The following is a 16435-nucleotide window of genomic DNA, read 5'->3' on the forward strand; positions in this document are numbered from 1 at the left end:
ACTGGGATTCCCGGTCCCTTGCCATTCACGTCGAAATGACCGCGAACCCCACCTGAGCCCTTGACCTCACCTCAGAGAAACGTCCCGGACCGCCGAGCACAGCGCTCGGCTTCTAACTGGTGCGTGAAGCTCCCCCCGTTCACTCCCGGCAGACAGCAGCCGGTTTGGCGGCTTCGGCGCCCCCTCCCCTTCTTGGCCATGACATTGTGTCCACCTCACAGCGGATTCTGATTCCCCCATCGTACCAGTCGGTTCCTCTCTTCGTCTCCGCCAGTTGGTTCGTCGACGTGTCGACCCTCTCTCTACTCATCCGTTGGGCATCACAAGGACATCACCACGCTAATACCTGACGCTAATGGAAGAATCCGTTTGATATACCAGACCGGACGGATGGGAGGGGCAGCGGCACGCGACACGCTGGCCGAGGTGGGCTGGTAAAGCAGGCATCAGACAACCGTCCCGCTCAACCGTTTCTTTCTCTCGGTCCTTTTTCTTCTGTTGTGTGCGTTGGGTACCGAGTGCAGCATCTGCTGACCCTAAGTGGAGGGTCTTTCTGCCCAGCCACCAACATATTTTGAGCATGACATGAGTTGCTGCTTTGCCCGCCCCGAACATGCTTTTGCGACACTCAGCATCAACATTACTTCATCTGGCGAGGGGCTGAGAGGTGCGGCTACAGTACAGGATACTGCTGCGCAGCCACCAGTGTTGCGATGCAGCGATGGTACCGTATACTCACAGCATGCGCCGTACAGACATACGTACCTGTTCGTGTACCATGGTTGTGTGCCACCAACATCCCTCCCTTCAGCAGCAGCCGCCAAGATCTCGTCATAATCTAGGATACCGCTGCTTGGTAAAACGACAGGATTCCCTCCCCTTCCTCATACCTCACGCAGTATCCTGGACCCCCAAACTCCAACCGCCACCACCACTTGGCTCCCCACTCGCCTGGTTTACCCCCCCCTTGGGCCCCGTTCCTACATTAGAGAAGCAGCCGCCCGACCTTTGTCAGTTCACTTGTAAGTTGTAACCCTCCAATTGCCGTAGTCGTGCAAATGCACTCGGTGCGTCTCTACTGTACATTAGCTTGGCCGGCACCACGGGTCCGTCTGGGAACGGGACAGGGACAGGCAGCGCAGCGCAGCCGGGCTCACCCAACAGCAAAGCCGAAAGCAGCGCCAACTCTTACTCAGGCCTTGCCCTCGATGCAACGGAAACCCCCGCAAGCACAAAAAATAGTTTACTTGGGAGAGGCGTCTGCTGTTGCGTCTCCGATACAAGGACCCTGGATCACAACATCGCGATCTTGGGGGGGCATTACTCGTTTTACTTCGCGCAAGCCCACCCTCCCTTGTTCGTCTCGCGGGCCTCAACTTTCCAAAGCCGCCCTTTCGTGGATTCCGTCAATAGACGACGATGGGCTTTTGCCTTTTGTTTCGAGACTACTTCTAAACTGCTACCCGCGATGGAGGTATGAGCCAAGCCTCTTGGACCTACAGTAAGCCGGATTAATGACGGTTGGTTGGCGGTACCATCCGCCGGTCGTCTACCCATCATTTCTGCCGGTGCCTCCAGATTGATCCCAGCGCCACAGCCGTCGCACCTCACACGCTGCAAATCCTCTTTCTGTGCAACAGAAACCCAACACAGACACACACACACACACACACCGAGAGGGGCGGGCGCTCGGGCAAGGTACCCCGGAGCCCCTGACATCGGCCGAGTGATGTCATCGGATCGACGGCCGAAACCTGTCTCTCCGTTTAGCAGCAGCCTCTCAGATCTTTGGATCCTTACCTCCATTTTGCCTCCCGCCCCAGGGATAAACCGTCCGTCAACGGAAATGAGATCACCGTCAGTTCTGTCGAAAGGTGTGAAGTGAGTCGTGAGCTCACTCCGCCCTGCGTCCCTCCACCCCCCCCCCCCCCGGCCGAGCTGACCACGGACTTTCTATCGCTCGCGCTACCGTCAGCCCGTGCATATTACCGACTTTGTCTGTGGTTCTGCCACCAGCGCCGTTTCATCTCTTTTTTACTACTAGAGGTCAACGTGCCCGGAGGAGAGACATTATTCGTACGGACGCGCATTGTGGGAGCCAACAGGGAGGCATCACGCATCACCGCCTCTGCACATCCATGACAACGGGCGATCTCTGCACACTACTCCGTCCACAGCCTGTCTGACCTTAGACATCTTGACCCGTCCGCCATGCCTCCCTCGCCCTGTTGCTTCAGGCCGACTGAAAGCAAATTGGTTCACATAAGATTTGCTTGACCGTCTAGTCTGCCGCTATCCCCTCGGCCCTTCAGGTCAGAAGCAGATCTTATCCGTTCTGTCCGTTCGCTCAGGCGGCGCGGACTGTAAGAGGCAGATCGCCGTTTTCCGATCTCTCCGTTAGTCGCATCCGGAACATCCAAGGTGTGTGCCGGAGACGGGGTGAGCGGGCAGCTGACCATCATTAACAATAAGTCCCATGAAATATGGGCGTTCTCATGCCCTGGCCATGGGTCGCCGTAAATGCTTGGATGAACGACCACCTCCACTTCAAGAGTCCAACCCACTTCTCCATCACACTACCTCCGGCCGGTTCCATCCCCTTCCCTTCTTGACTATTCTAACAACGACCGAGCATCCTGTGTTTTTTGTTGTTGTTTTCAGGTTGTCTGACCGTCAAGTCTGCCCCTGCTGTAACCCTCGTCTAGCATTTCCTGTCATGCAGCATTCCACACTCTCCTCCTTCCCATATGCTCAGCTTGGGAGAAAGGATGCATCCACCCGCAATGTCCTGCAAGCCACCCCGTGCGACCTTCGACATGGGCAAACCAGGAATGTGAGAATGGCATTCTGCAAATGCCCAACAGCCTCCAAAACTTTGATTCTTGGCACCTCTCGCAAAATCCGCCTGCGGGTTTGTGCTACATAGTACGCTTGGGTACAGTGCTTCTGCGTTCCTTGTCCCGATGGCCCAAGAATACCCCTTAGCCACACGGGTCTTTTCTTCCCCCTCGGAATTCTCAACCGGGGCAATGACAACAAGCGATCGGCGGTGCCCAGCACTCGCGAGCAGCAGGGCGACGATCCTACACACACACACACACACACACACATACAAAAAAAACCGACCCGACTCAAAACCAGTGCATCCCCCACGACCAATGGATATTTCCAGCATGAGGGATCGTCATAAAACCAAAGATTATCAGTGCTATTTCCTGCGTCAGTTGGACGGGCAGACGGCTGGGGGGGCCGTTGGGGATAGCACTTGTCGCAGCAACTTGGTCTGGCACGCCCGCCACCTGCCGGCCACACACCCCATCCTCACCTATCGCCAGTAGGAACTTGTACGGAGCCCCGAGATAGGAACATCTTATTGCTCAGTGCCCCTTTGTAACCTTGGTGCCCCGTAGCATCGTGACCTCCTGCCCCGCTCCCCAAGCCGGGGAGAGGCTCGGGATGTCCTGCGGGCAACGTCAGTCTGGCGGTGGGATCATGGCCGTGACCGTGGCCGCTCCGTGCCGGGCTTCTTCCCTGCATTGTGCCGTCCGTATGTGCTAAGCCTCGTTCCAATGAGTAATGTCATTACTCGCTCCCCTCCCTCCCCTTTCCCCACCTGTGCAACGAAGGTCCCCTTATCATACGCTCATAATGTCTCCCCGTTCATCCCTAGCACCCTTCCGTCTGTGTGTCCGTGGGATACCCGTCCCTGGATACGCTCAAGGGCCACGCAGAGCGCGCGTGCGCATGGCAAACGCCCTTTCCTGGACGGCATGAACGCCCGGGCCACAGGATAAAGTCAGATGAGACCGGACGTTCACTTCCTACGACCTTTGACGCGCAATCACTTTGCTGTTTCTTGCTCTTCCAAGAAACACGTCGCGGCCTGCTTGTCCAGCGAGCGCGCGCGCGCGCGCGATGCGGAAACGCCGCGGCGGGGGAGGCTCCTTGCACGGCTGCTTTTTTGCGTCTCGTCTCTGCATCAACGGACTGTTCGCCATCCGGCGCCGTGTGCGTCTTGCTCTGCCCTTCCCCGGCCGTTCCATAGGCCACAATGTGATGGATTTTGACCTCGCGGCGGCTTGGCCATTTTCCCTGCCAAGGGGACGTCCCTGCCACCTTCCGAGTGATGCGGTACAAACGGCTGCCGCATGGCCCCGCTCATCGCCGATTTCTCTGGCATGCTGTGGTCGTCATCGTCGGACCAACTCTCGGCTTTCCGGGGTTGCGGTTCGGTTCGTGGCCACGTTAACCCACCACCCGTCAACCCCCCCCCAGTCCGTTTCACCCTCGGCAGTCGTCCGAGCTCTCCCCCAGAGCGTGTGGGCAAGAAAGGTTTGCATTGATAGGGAGGACATCCCGAATCTCGGTAGCGCCTTGGGATTTGGTGTGTTCATTCACGGAAACCGGCCTTGGCTTTGTGAATTTGTGGGGTAGGGAAAGAGAGGGAAAAGTCAACTGGACCTACAATGGCCCACGTGGGATTATAGGGAACCTGGCGCCTTAATGGGGTATTCATGTCCGTACTTCCTTGGTAAATGTGCCCATTCCCAACACAAGCACAAGTTAATAACGTAACAAAGGCCCCCATTCCTGCTGGAGGGGATGAAATCCTAGTGCTAGCCGAGGCGCTGGGAACCGGAAATATTGGTATGCCATCCCAGAACCCAGAGTTGTGGGATACCCGGTTCGCAAAGGGGAAACCTTGGACGGTGGCCACGACAACGCTCGCACACATGGAAAAGCTTGGCGCTCGCCCAATCTTTCCTATCGTCCCAGTTGTAGGCTAAGTATTGGTGAGCCGAGGGGGGGGGGGGGGGGGGGGGGGCATCGGAGGTTAATCTTTTCCCACCAACAAAATGGTGGAACCAACCGAAGTCATGGCTTGGTGTTTCCGCTCGTCAAGCGAATAACCCAGTATTCGTTCTGGTTGAGAGTAGTGATGCAGGGGGGAAGCTTCCGTGGTTCTGCTGCGGCAGTGGTCGACACCATTGGCTGTGTTGAGCCAGCACTGGACACCCCATGCCATCTTAGCCCGGCCAAGGGGGTTGCTTTATCGGCGCATATTCCGGCTATCCCTCTGGCAGAAAAAGTTACCGCAGCTGAGCAAGTTTGTGTACAGGTACAAGGGCATGAATGACCCCGTAGGGTTTGGATTTTTGAGTTCACTGACGAATTGGGGTGTTGGCGATAAGTTGAGACGAGGGGAAAGGTGTTGAGTCACTCCGTATGGTGGATGATGACGATCTTTTTCGAAGCTGAGGCATTATGTCTGAGGCAAGGGTGGGATCGGACGGTGTGTAAGGTGTGCGATGCTCAGTCAGAGAGATCGGAGGGGGGGGGGTATGCAAGCAGGAAACATGATAGCATCACTAAATCCATGACGACCATACATCGAGATTGGCTCAGATAAGAGGTGAGGGCAATGTTCCAGCAGGCCGTTAGACTTTCGAGCTGCATCTTGAGCTCCAACGGCGAGAAACCCGATATCCCGTGAAGCTCAAACCTCTTCCCCCTTCCCTCGCGCCGGAGTAAACTCCTGAGTTCCACAGGGGGTTGGGTACTGACATATGAGTGCCTAGAGGATGTAAGGATTATAGAATGCTAGAATGCGAACGGGACGGAAACGCGATGTTGAGCCCGATTCATATAGGGGAACGATGCTTGGTGACGGCAAATTGCGGGACGATCGAAACTCGCAATCCGTTCGGATAGGTGAGTCTTGCCCGAACTGACTTTGAGACGACGGGGGGGTGATGGAAGGATGATTATTTCGACACCTCCGAATCGTCGTACCCGTGCTGGTGGCATACGTCGGCGCTGACACTGGCGCTGGCTGACTTGCTTGCCAGGCGGATTGCGTTCCATGGGATTACGATTAGTGGTGCTGCAGTAGGAGAAAGTCAGATGTCTCGTATGATGGATTCCCTTGGTCGGCACTCATGGTTCTGAGCCCCCCCTGAGTCGCACTTGGATTCAAATGCTCATGATGCTTGCATCTGTCAGACTCTGCATCGTGTGGTTTAATCCCTCAAAATCTGATGAATACGTAGAGAAGCTCCCGTAGTCAATGATGTCTTCTATTTACTTCATGAGTCATTCCGGGTTATGAAGCTGAACTCGTGTCATTACAATCATGAGTCTGGCTTAGTGCTGGCCAACTTTGAATTGAGCATGGTGATGAATAGGAAACCTTGGGAGTTTGATATATATTATCATAACTCCAGGCAGTACGTATATCCTCATTGAAGTAAGGTTATACTTAGTTCCAAGCGACTTTTACGAGATTGCAGCCGGATGAGTACATGGGCCTACACACTTCTTAGCTTCAATAGTTTTAGTTGCAGCCAAGGCAACACGGTATACAATATGAAAGGGAAGTTGATAGCGTTCATGTTGTAGTTAGTGGACAAGCCGCTGCTTTTTCTCACTCTAGCAATTTATGGAAGCCATTATCTTGAGGCTTGGGAACCTATTGGCATGGAGACAGACTTGTGTTGTCTGTTGACACCGTGTTGATCTCTTCGCTATGAAGCTCGGCTAGGCCAGTTTTCCCACACTTAACAAAACACAGGCATCTGTCATTTTCAACCTGTCCCGTGACTTTGTTTTGTGCATATGACTGAGGCGGCGAATGGAACGAGGCTCAAATAAACCATAAGCATCAAAAGAATTCCACTTCTAAGCGCAAAGAGTGGCTGTAGAACACACATTTACTCGAGTTAAACGATTTGGGATTATAACCGTATCGCTGTCCATTCGCCTACTACTCGGTAACTGCTCCAGGACGTAAATTCAAAAACAGATACCAAGTTAATGTACTCTGCTTTTGCTTGGTATACACATGACAAGCACCCAATGATTTCCCATCTTTCGTGCCTTGGTTATTCCAATATTATCACTCATAGCTTTGTTACATGGGAAAGCGTGTTTTTTGGTCAAAAGACGACAACATATATTAGCTTAGGGCCGTCACAGAGGCATCAACGTGTTGCACAATCCTGGTGTCTATGTCAACCCCATGTATAACACCACTCCTTGAAAACGTGTTAACCTGATTCTTCGAAGGACCATGGCCAGTTTTATCTCTTGCCATAGGACGCTTCCCCGGAACTTTTGCCTATAATGCCCTCGGAAGAAACAAGCAAATATTGCAAACTTCTCTTTTCATTAAGCCGCCACTTCAATGAAAAACCATTTCATCATTTGGCATTTTCCTTGCTTCTGGCTCTGGTACTCATCCGGTCATTTTATCTTAGCCACTCTGGAAAACCTTCAGTTTTAAGACAAGGCAAGCCATGGCCAAGTAGGAAAGTAAAGAAGACTCGTGCCCTGTTAGGTTTTCTCAGCATCCATTGACAAGAGCTAGAACATCTGGAGGTTGAGCGTGCCCTAAAACTAGCATCGCGTCTGTCTCATTTTTCGGACCAACGCGGGTATGTTCAGCCCCTATCCTGTGAGTGATAGCCGAGGCTAACTGGAGAAGACTCTATTTGGGCGAATTAGTGGGTTGTTTTGTACTTCAGCAATATCCTTTACCGTCAATCTTGGTAATGGCCACTGAAGGCAGCGCCGCTTGTATTGTCCAACGGTGATAGTCCCGGTGGACCAGTGACGTTCAGAATCTTGACGTTCCCATTTGATCAAGCGACGATATGTCCTGGTCAAGTTCCTTCTCAAACAACTTGGCAGACCTTCTGGTTGAGCGCAGTGTTACCAAGTACGGCACCTTCGTCAAGCAACAAGTCCATGATGGATGGCTCGGTAGAGTTCATAAGAGTTTTGTCATCTGACGATATAGACACAACCACAAGGACGGAACAAAAGCTCAGACTGCCACGAGGGCGAATAGATGGGCCGTGATATTGAATGGACAGAACACGCTAAGAAAACAATATAGCCGCTCGTGGTCTGGTAACTGAAGAACGACGACATGTAAGCTGCCACCGCCACTCAGATATCACACTACTCGCATCAGCATGCAAATTTATTGGTTTTGTTCATTCTAGCTCCACTCCATGGAACAGTCTGTCTCCGAACCCCCCTCAAGGAGTCTCCGAGACAGCTTACGAAGGTTTGTTTTGATATTCGAGCCCAACCCTATATTGTGGACAGCCGTCCTAGCCGTCTGGTCTGAATCTGACTCTGCGATGTATAGCATGACCCGGGAATTTGCTTCCTAGAGGCCGGGCCATACGGGGTAGTACAATGACGCCAATCATCAGCACGCTAAGATACTGCAGAGCAACGCTTACCACCTGCTACATCTGAACCGAAGAACGGGTTGTTGTAAGGCCGAGCCGCGTGTTAAGCAATTGGGCGGAAGGGTGTTCGTGCATATAGGCATAGAGGTGAGGAGCCATATCTAGATGACGGTCTTTGGACTGCTAGCACCCACAGCGTGTGTGGCTTGCCACTATGCTTTTGCCAGTGCATCTACGACTTCTCACAGTACGACCGTAACAGCGGCGGAACTGATCAGGACCATGCAGTAACCCCGAAGTTGAAGGACGCTTGCCGCCGAACAACAAGCTACGCACGGCCATGCTCCCATTGCGTGCTTGCATGCCAAATGCGCCGCATAAAGGCACCTCTAGCTACCAAAGACGATAGCCAGTCTCGAGAGGAATCCTGTTTGTAACTTGGGAGAAGTACCCCCGGAAGTGGAAGTATATATGTCTTATGGGGAAATTGCCCGCCCCAATGCACCTAGTGGATCCCTAAGAAAACAAAAGAAACAATGGAAAAAAGTAATAAACAAAAAGGCAATGTGTGCCGTGTCGTCTCGTAAAACCCAAACGCTAATACCCACGCCAGTTGATCCCCTAATCTCTTCTCTTGAGATGCCTCTCTGTCGTTCTGTCTCTCGTCTTGGTCTGGCCGTCTCTCCTCTTTTTTGTTTTCTCTTCTATAAGCCGTTTGGAGTGTGGGATCTGTGCATGTGACGCTTATTGCACCTCCTTCTCTTTTCCCTTCTCATTTGTTGCGGCGTCGTCTTCGTGATAAAGACCGTGCTCGTCAATGTACTTGATGACTTCGGCAGGGATGAGCTGTGTCTTGTTAGCAACTGGCTCGCCGGTATGTAAAAGAGAAAATGCATATTGGACTGGACCGGCTCAAAACGGCATACCCGATGGGCAAACGGGGAATGCCAGGAATAAGGGTGTGTACGGATGGATAATGGAAGGGAGAAGAAACTCACGTAGTCAATGCTCATATTTCTCCTCAACAGCAAGCGAATCTTAGTGCTTGACACGTCGTTGGGGACGACTTGCGGGATGTAGTAGATCTGGTCCTCATACTCCTTCAGGTTGCCGAGGGCCTCGTCGATGTTAACGCCGGCCCTCTCGAGCACGAAGGCGCCAAAATCGCCAAGGATGTGGCGCAGATCAGAGGGCGACCAGACGCCGGGCTGGCTCATGGTGTTGATCAGATCGGCACCGGCGAGCACGGCGATCTTGACGCGTTTGCCGTTGCAGCCGCCGCGCTTGACGTTGATCTCGTACTCGAAGTGGTCGAGGACGACGGCGGTGGGCACGTAGGCCGTCTGCTCGGCCTCCCAGGGGTCGACCATGAGGAAGCGCGAGGTCTGCTCGGCGGCGATCTCGCACATGCGGCGGCGGTGGCAGGCGGGGGCCAGGCCGCGCTTCTTGTAGGCGTCGGAGACGGGGGACATGTAGGAGCCGATAAGCTCAAAGTTTGTGTTGTAGCGGACGTAGTCGGCGGCCATGACGGCCATGCGAAGGTGGAGGAAGGTGATGGGGCTGTAGGAACCCGGAGCGACGAGGACGAGGGGCTCTCGGTCGGGTTCGGACTGCTGCAGGCGGAGGCGGTGGTCGGGGAAAGTGTAGCCGGGAGGCGTCATGGCCTCGATGGTCTCGGGGGAGGCGACCATGGTGATGCTGTTTCGGGGGGCGGGGGCGGGGGAGGTTGCGCGGCGTGCCGAGACGACGGAGGGGGGGGGATCGGGAGGGCGGGACGCTTGCGAGTACAGAAGCCGGAGCGAACCAGCTCGAATCAAGAGTTCAGCGAGGTATCTTTAGACAGAGTACCGGCGGGTAGGGAGCGTATTGGATCGATTTGAGGGAGCCAATGTGTATGAGTCGGGCGGGCGGGGGAGACGGTGGAGGATGCTCCGAGAGGGTTCCTGCGGAGGGGAAGAGTTGTGGTATGGTGTTTTGAGCGAGGATAGGCAGGCAGGATGGTATCTTTCCCGAGATGCAGCTGGCTATAGTTCGGTCGGTCGGTCGGTCGGTCGGTGCCTAGCACAGGGACGGACGGGGACGAGGACGGGGAAAGACGGGGACTAGTTAACGCCGTCTTGTCGTGCTCTACCAGGCAAAAGATGTGTCAGCCTTGCGCCATATACGTCATGCAGCGGGAAAAGAGACAGCAGCCGTGCCTAACAGCATGTACCTTTGTTTGTTTGTTTTTCTCTCCTCCGATTCTTTCCTCCTTAGCTTTTGGAACTGCACGGGGTGGGTTGTGGTGGTTGGGTTGGGTTGGGGTTGTTTCTGTTTGGGACGACACGACGAAAAAAGAAGAGTTTCTGGTCGTTTGCCGAAGGAAGAAGGGTGTGGCTAGTGGGAAGGGTCTGGATTTCAGTTTGGCGGGTTGCGTGACTAACGTTACGGATGAGACCGAGACTTTGGGGGAAGGGTAAATTATCTCTCGTTTAAGTCCAATCTACCTTGTCGCTGGCGGCAGACGACTGGCCAGTGAATGGTTGAGTCGAGAGCAAAAAGAGAGGGGAGGGGGAGCGGAGCGGCGTCGCGTTGTGTTGTGTTGCTGTGCAGTGCGGTGCGGTGCGGTGCGGCGCTCTGTGCCGCACATCGTCTGGGCACATCGAGGGGAGGGGTCGCTTGGGGTCGTGGGAGGGGGAGGTTAGTCAGCAGGAATCCACTCCAAGTGCAGGATGTGATTGGAGAAAAAGATCAGGAGCGGGGCATCGGAGAAAAACCGGGTCAATAGTGGCGGAACTTCAGTTCCAGGCCCCGGTAGCATCTCGGATCTCCGTCTTCGGGGAGTAGGGGAGGGGGGGGGGCATGTAAAGGTCTGCATCCATTGAATACCTAGGCACTTGCATAGTAAACTCGATACCTAGGCAGGTGCTCGCTTGAGAGTCTGTTGACATTTGTTCTGCTCGTCGAGTATTCAATGCCTCTCAGTACGTACCGTTCGGTTGTCAAGAGAGACTTGGCCGCTGGGCGAGTGCCGAGGATGAGGGGTATGTCTGGGTTAGGTACTTGGGTACCTTTGTTGTGACCGGCAATCGCCGGATGACGCGCGCTGCATGTTGCGCCGATGCATCGCCCCTTACTATACAGCGTGGGATTGGGTGAAATCCATCGTTGATGAGCTGCGCCAATGTTGAATTATCTTCACCAACCACAAACACCCAAGCAATCTCAAGTGATGAGTTACAACACACCCACCGGTTCTTCAGCAAGGCACGGTTGGCGTCCATCAGCCGCAAAATCTCCAGCAGTCAATCTTGTGTGCCGCGGCCTCTTCTATGTGTTATTGCGTTCCAACCCCTCCCAAGATCTGCTGAAACACTCAACGGGCGCGCCCTCGGTTCCGTTCCTGGACAGGGCGCGGCGCAATGGCCTCCTCGCCCCTCACGGGACCCTGGAATATTTGACTTGCCGAGATCTTCGGCTACGACAATTCGCCGCGGCGCGCCGTTGGCTTCCAAGACCTGTCTGTCTCACTCTTAACACCACTTCGTTGAGTACCAATAAGGGCCTCAAGCATCATCCACGTGACTCACTCAACGGCCCGCCATCCTGCAAACCTGCCGAAACGTGCGCCCCCGGGCTCCGACATCGCCACTGCCCCCTCAGCGCTCCTCCAGGGAGTAGTTCATCATTGGCGCCCCAATACCCTACCTCGTGGTCAATTGCCCGCTGCACTCTTGCCTGGGCCAGACGGGTCCCCAAAATTTCCCTCCGGCATGAATGGTCCGACTTATTTGACCATGATCTCGGCGAAAAGACCATTTGCCGGCTGAGACTTTAGTAGCGAGAAGCTTAGTCACATGGAACGACTGTACCAACCACTTCACCTGTGACTGGCCATAGCATCTTAAGTGAGATCGGATGGCAGGTCGACTTCATCTCGATTCACACAAAAAGGGTGGGCAGGATGTTGATACACACCTCAGCATGAGCCTACTCTATCGTACTCAGGGTAAGTAAGGACATGATGAATATTAATTGAAAGTATGTTGCTTTCATAGGGGCACAAGTGAAGCAAGCGGTTCGTACCAATCGCTCTGTGAACCGGTTGCTTTGCGCGATGCCATTTCCAGTTGCTCATGCAAATACAGAGTTTGCACATGATTTCATGCTGCAGTCACGGGAGCAAAACCTTTACGTATGTAGTAGTACGTGTGAATCATGGCACTGAGTCTCGACAATGACCTCTGGCAAGTGGGAGAGTAGTCGACTGAGAAACGCAGAGTGAACCACATACCACATACAGTTAGGTATACTCATTCCTTTCCCTGCTTACTGCCATTTGTTCGTATTTGCATCATGTAGACACCACCTGTCTATGGCGGTACCTCCAAAGCATCTCTCCGACTGCCACCATCTACTTGAAAAAACTCGAAAACCCTCGGCCGCCGGTCCTCCGGCCCCTGTCGCCACCTCCTTCGATATCCATCCTCCAAGCGAGCACGACGAACCGCCAGGGATTCCCCACACGTAATGCCCCTTTTGGATAGCATCTGAGCACCATCTCCTCCCGGCGCGCTGGACGCATTTCTTGCCATTCCCACCAATCGCCCTGGTCTTCTCTGGCCGAGATGGGTTTGTCACCCAAAATGGGGGAGTTCTCCGTTGTACAAATGTTACACGAATTCGGGATGATGTAGTCGATCCCATCTAGGGGAATGAAAGGAGAGGAAACAGTGGAATATCACTCACTAATGCCCTATCAAGTATCCTCGTACAAGCAAGTCCCCCATTGCATCAGCGACACTGGACTCCTTTCCATGTAATGTACTGCAACATGCTGACACCAACTGAATCCTTGTTATGTCGTGGCCGAAAGGGAAGGGATTGCGACCCCCCGAACCAAATCACACCACCCGTCCCGGTGGATCATCATCGCGAGAAGACGACATGTTCAGCATGATGAAAGCGATGCCTATAAAATCAAATTCACGACCCCCGTCCGTTCTGGATGCGCTTCCTCCCTTTCCCGCGGCTCTGAGATCTCTTCTTACTGTTACACGTGCCCTTCCGTCCCGTTGCCTTTCGGGGCCACCTTGGGTGTCTCGAACTATCAGTTTCTTTTCCCATTAGCTTACCACCCACCCCGCTGGCTTCAAACTGGTTGATATCTCTACATTCCGTATCGTTTCTCATCATGAAGGCTTCAGCAGCTCTCCTGGCCGCAGCCGCCCTCTTCAACCAGGGTGCCGCAGCTCAGCCATGCAAGGATGCTTCGTAAGTATTCCCCATTCGATCATCCTAGAACACTCAGCGGCTTGGACGATCATCTGGTTTGAAACGGGTTTCGGTTGTTGTGCTGAGAAGCAACAAACAGGGCGGCCTGCGGGGCCGTTGGCTGGGGTGACGCCACCCCGGCTAAGGTCGCCGCCCGCGCCGATGCCGTCCCCTTGGCCTTCCCCGGCGCTGAGGGCTTCGGCCGCAACGCCGTCGGCGGTCGCACTGGCAAGGTCTACAAGGTCACCAACCTTAGGTCAGTACCACAAGTTCTCCCCTGTCCTGATCGTGTCAGGAGCCGTACTCACACATTGGATCCCAGTGACTCCGGTGCGGGCTCACTTCGTGACGCCGTATCCCAGCCGAACCGCATCGTCGTCTTCGACGTTGGCGGCGTCATCAAAATCAGCTCCCGCATCGTAGTGTCCAAGAACATCTACATAGCCGGCCAGACTGCGCCCGGAGGTGTAAGCTGGCCTATATCACTTTCTCAGTCCCGTCTTCTTGAAACACCACCACTACCAACGTCGTCAGTTCACAACTAAAACACTAAAAAATTACCCCAGGGCATTACCGTCTATGGCAACGGCTTCTCCTGGTCCAATGCTAACAACGCCATCGTCCGCCACATCCGTATCCGCATGGGCAAGGGCGGCGACAGCGGCAAGGACGCCATCACCATCGCCGACGGCAAGAACCTCATCTTCGACCACGTCTCCGTCTCCTGGGGTCGCGACGAGACCTTTTCCATCTCGGGCGACGTCACGAACGTTACCGTCTCCGACTCCATCATCGCCCAGGGCCTCGAGACCCACTCCTGCGGCGGCCTCATGCAGACCGACGGCGGCGTCTCCCTCTTCCGCAACCTCTACATCGACAACAAGACGCGGAACCCCAAGGTCAAGGGCGTGAACGACTTCCAGAACAACGTCGTCTACAACTGGGGCTCGGGCGGGGGCTACATCGCGGGGGACTCGGCCGGCGCGAGCTACGCCAACATCATCAACAACTACTTCATATCCGGGCCCTCCACCTCCGTCGCTGCCTTCACGCGCGGCAACGCAAACTTCCGCGGCTACGTCAGGGACAACTTCTACGACTCGAACCGCGACGGGGCGCTCAACGGCGCCGCCCTCTGCGCCTCCGCTACCTGCTACTCCGACCTCGCCATCCAGACCGCCCCCTTCGCCTATCCGCCGCCCGCGAGGCTTCTCGCCCCCGCCGACGCCGTGGCTCACGTTTCCGCTAGGGCCGGCGCCTCCATCGCCCGCGATGCCGTCGACGCCGCCCTACTGAAGGAGCTCCGGTCCTACGGGAAGTCCGGCAAGCTCATCTCGGACGAGGCCTCCGCGGGCGGCGTCGGCACCGTCGCGCCCGGCACGGCCAAGAGGGACACTGACGGTGATGGCATCCCCGACGAGTGGGAGATGGCCAACGGTCTGAACCCCAACGATGCGTCGGACGGTATGAAGATTGGCGCCGGTGGGTATGCCAACCTTGAGATCTACGTCAACTCGCTCGCCCCGGCTGTCTACTAGACATGTCCGGCGGAGTCTTGAACTGGTTGTGAATCGATGGATGGATTCGCGGCTTACACGGATAGCAAGGGATTAAGGAAGGCGCAATATGAAGGCGAGCCACTTGGCTATATATAGCACGCACTCTCGCTTTTTCTTGTGTGTACTATTCATCTTTGGTATTCTGATGAGGTATATATTCTTCTTTCAATAAAAATATCCTTCCATTATCATTTTCGTTATTTCTTCTTAGAATTGCCCGTTCACACTCTCTCGGTTATCTCTTCCTGTCGTCTCAGCTTCCCACGCACAGTGATGCAAGACACCTGAGGAGATTGCTAATTTGACAGGGGCGCAGTGCCATGTGTGCAAATTCTTCTCTTGTATGACATTCGACGCGAGAGTTGGGGGCGCAGGCCAATACGACGAATCCCGAAACCTTTCCATTAGCGACAAGCCAGGGCATGATTTATAGATCGACACAGACTACATACAAGCTCACTGCTTCCTCCTGAACGAAGTCAAAGATTAGCAAAAGCTACCAATAGTTGAAATTTATCAATGTAGCTCATATCATGCTTGATGGGATTGGCAGTATAAAGCGGCAGTTAAGCGGAATATGACGATATCCGCCTCAGGGGGAAGAGACCCGGCATCAGTGGCAGGGACGAGACTACCATCCAGACGCCCCTCAAGCTTGCAAAGTATTAGATCATCTCATTCCAGCGTGGCGTCGCCTCTCTGGGACCGCGCGGCAAGCGGGGAACGAAGCCGGTAAAGCGAGGGATTGCGCCATTGCGTGGCCAGCTTGACGAAGGACGCGGCAAGTGCACAGCTGCAGCCATGTCACGGAGGTTGATGACTCGATATAGGAGGCCAGCATTTGGCAACGATCATATGGCCAACCCTGGATCGAACAAGATGACGGGAAATGCATCGGCACATCAATTTCGGCGCCTCCGAGTGCTGAAAGCAGGTCTCGATATGTGAGGGACACATCACTTCTGGCTACATATCTGTCACAGGCTAGAGCTCACAGCAGTGTAATTATGGGAATAGATACTTGATCCCAGAGAATCGTGCGAGGTTCTCGTGACAGACTTTGCGTCAAATGACAGCTATCCAGCGGCGGCAGAGAGTTCTAACGTCTTCGAAACGAGGCGAGCCCAAGAGACTAAGCCAAGCATATTTCTCCAGATTTGTAAGTCTGTTAGCGGAGAATGTGCCAGGGTATTATCGGTCAAGACCTGGGGGCAGCAGAAATATTGCCCTTGCGAGGCATGCCCCGTGGGGTTCAGGTCCACTCGATCGCGAAGCGGGAGAGATCGGGGTACACCTACAAGGATGGCGTATATGGGGCAAGTTCTGAGTGGAATTAGATGAGACTATCCAATATTGTTTAATTTCAATCGAGACAAACGCACGCATGAACCGGATCGATAGGCCATTGAACAGGGGCTTGGG

The 16435-nt window shown here is 54.4% G+C and overlaps 5 protein-coding genes across 5 annotated transcripts; 3 read left to right on the forward strand and 2 right to left on the reverse strand.

Moving 5' to 3' along the window:
• The first annotated feature begins 627 nt into the window (after positions 1-627).
• Positions 628-1931, forward strand: LY79DRAFT_546624 (uncharacterized protein). The gene is made up of 2 exons (XM_060557248.1): positions 628-1022; positions 1197-1931. Exons 1-2 carry the CDS (start codon positions 722-724, stop codon positions 1478-1480), a joined length of 585 nt encoding a protein of 194 aa, XP_060416526.1. The 5' UTR covers positions 628-721; the 3' UTR covers positions 1481-1931.
• A 291-nt stretch (positions 1932-2222) lies between these two features.
• LY79DRAFT_100628 (uncharacterized protein) lies at positions 2223-2582 on the reverse strand. Its single transcript, XM_060550618.1, has one exon. It carries the CDS (start codon positions 2460-2462, stop codon positions 2259-2261), a length of 204 nt encoding a protein of 67 aa, XP_060416527.1. The 5' UTR covers positions 2463-2582; the 3' UTR covers positions 2223-2258.
• Positions 2583-8754: 6172 nt separating this feature from the next.
• On the reverse strand, positions 8755-10263 carry LY79DRAFT_100656 (nicotinate nucleotide adenylyltransferase). Its single transcript, XM_060550619.1, has 2 exons — positions 9200-10263; positions 8755-9047 (listed from the first exon to the last, which is right to left on the reverse strand). The coding sequence occupies exons 1-2, from the start codon at positions 9890-9892 to the stop codon at positions 8946-8948; spliced, it is 795 nt and encodes a 264-aa protein (XP_060416528.1). The 5' UTR covers positions 9893-10263; the 3' UTR covers positions 8755-8945.
• A 985-nt stretch (positions 10264-11248) lies between these two features.
• LY79DRAFT_100676 (uncharacterized protein) lies at positions 11249-12229 on the forward strand. The gene has a single exon (XM_060550620.1). It carries the CDS (start codon positions 11365-11367, stop codon positions 12016-12018), a length of 654 nt encoding a protein of 217 aa, XP_060416529.1. The 5' UTR covers positions 11249-11364; the 3' UTR covers positions 12019-12229.
• A 1145-nt stretch (positions 12230-13374) lies between these two features.
• Positions 13375-14992, forward strand: LY79DRAFT_510697 (pectate lyase; the record flags this gene model as incomplete). The annotated part of the gene is made up of 4 exons (XM_060554185.1): positions 13375-13454; positions 13555-13710; positions 13777-13921; positions 14021-14992. The coding sequence occupies 4 exons, from the start codon at positions 13375-13377 to the stop codon at positions 14990-14992; spliced, it is 1353 nt and encodes a 450-aa protein (XP_060416530.1).
• Between the last annotated feature and the right edge of the window lie 1443 nt (positions 14993-16435).

The sequence above is a fragment of the Colletotrichum navitas genome (genome assembly GCF_030913465.1).
Source record: "Colletotrichum navitas strain CBS 125086 chromosome Unknown LY79scaffold_15, whole genome shotgun sequence".
Taxonomy (NCBI): Eukaryota; Fungi; Ascomycota; class Sordariomycetes; order Glomerellales; family Glomerellaceae; genus Colletotrichum; species Colletotrichum navitas.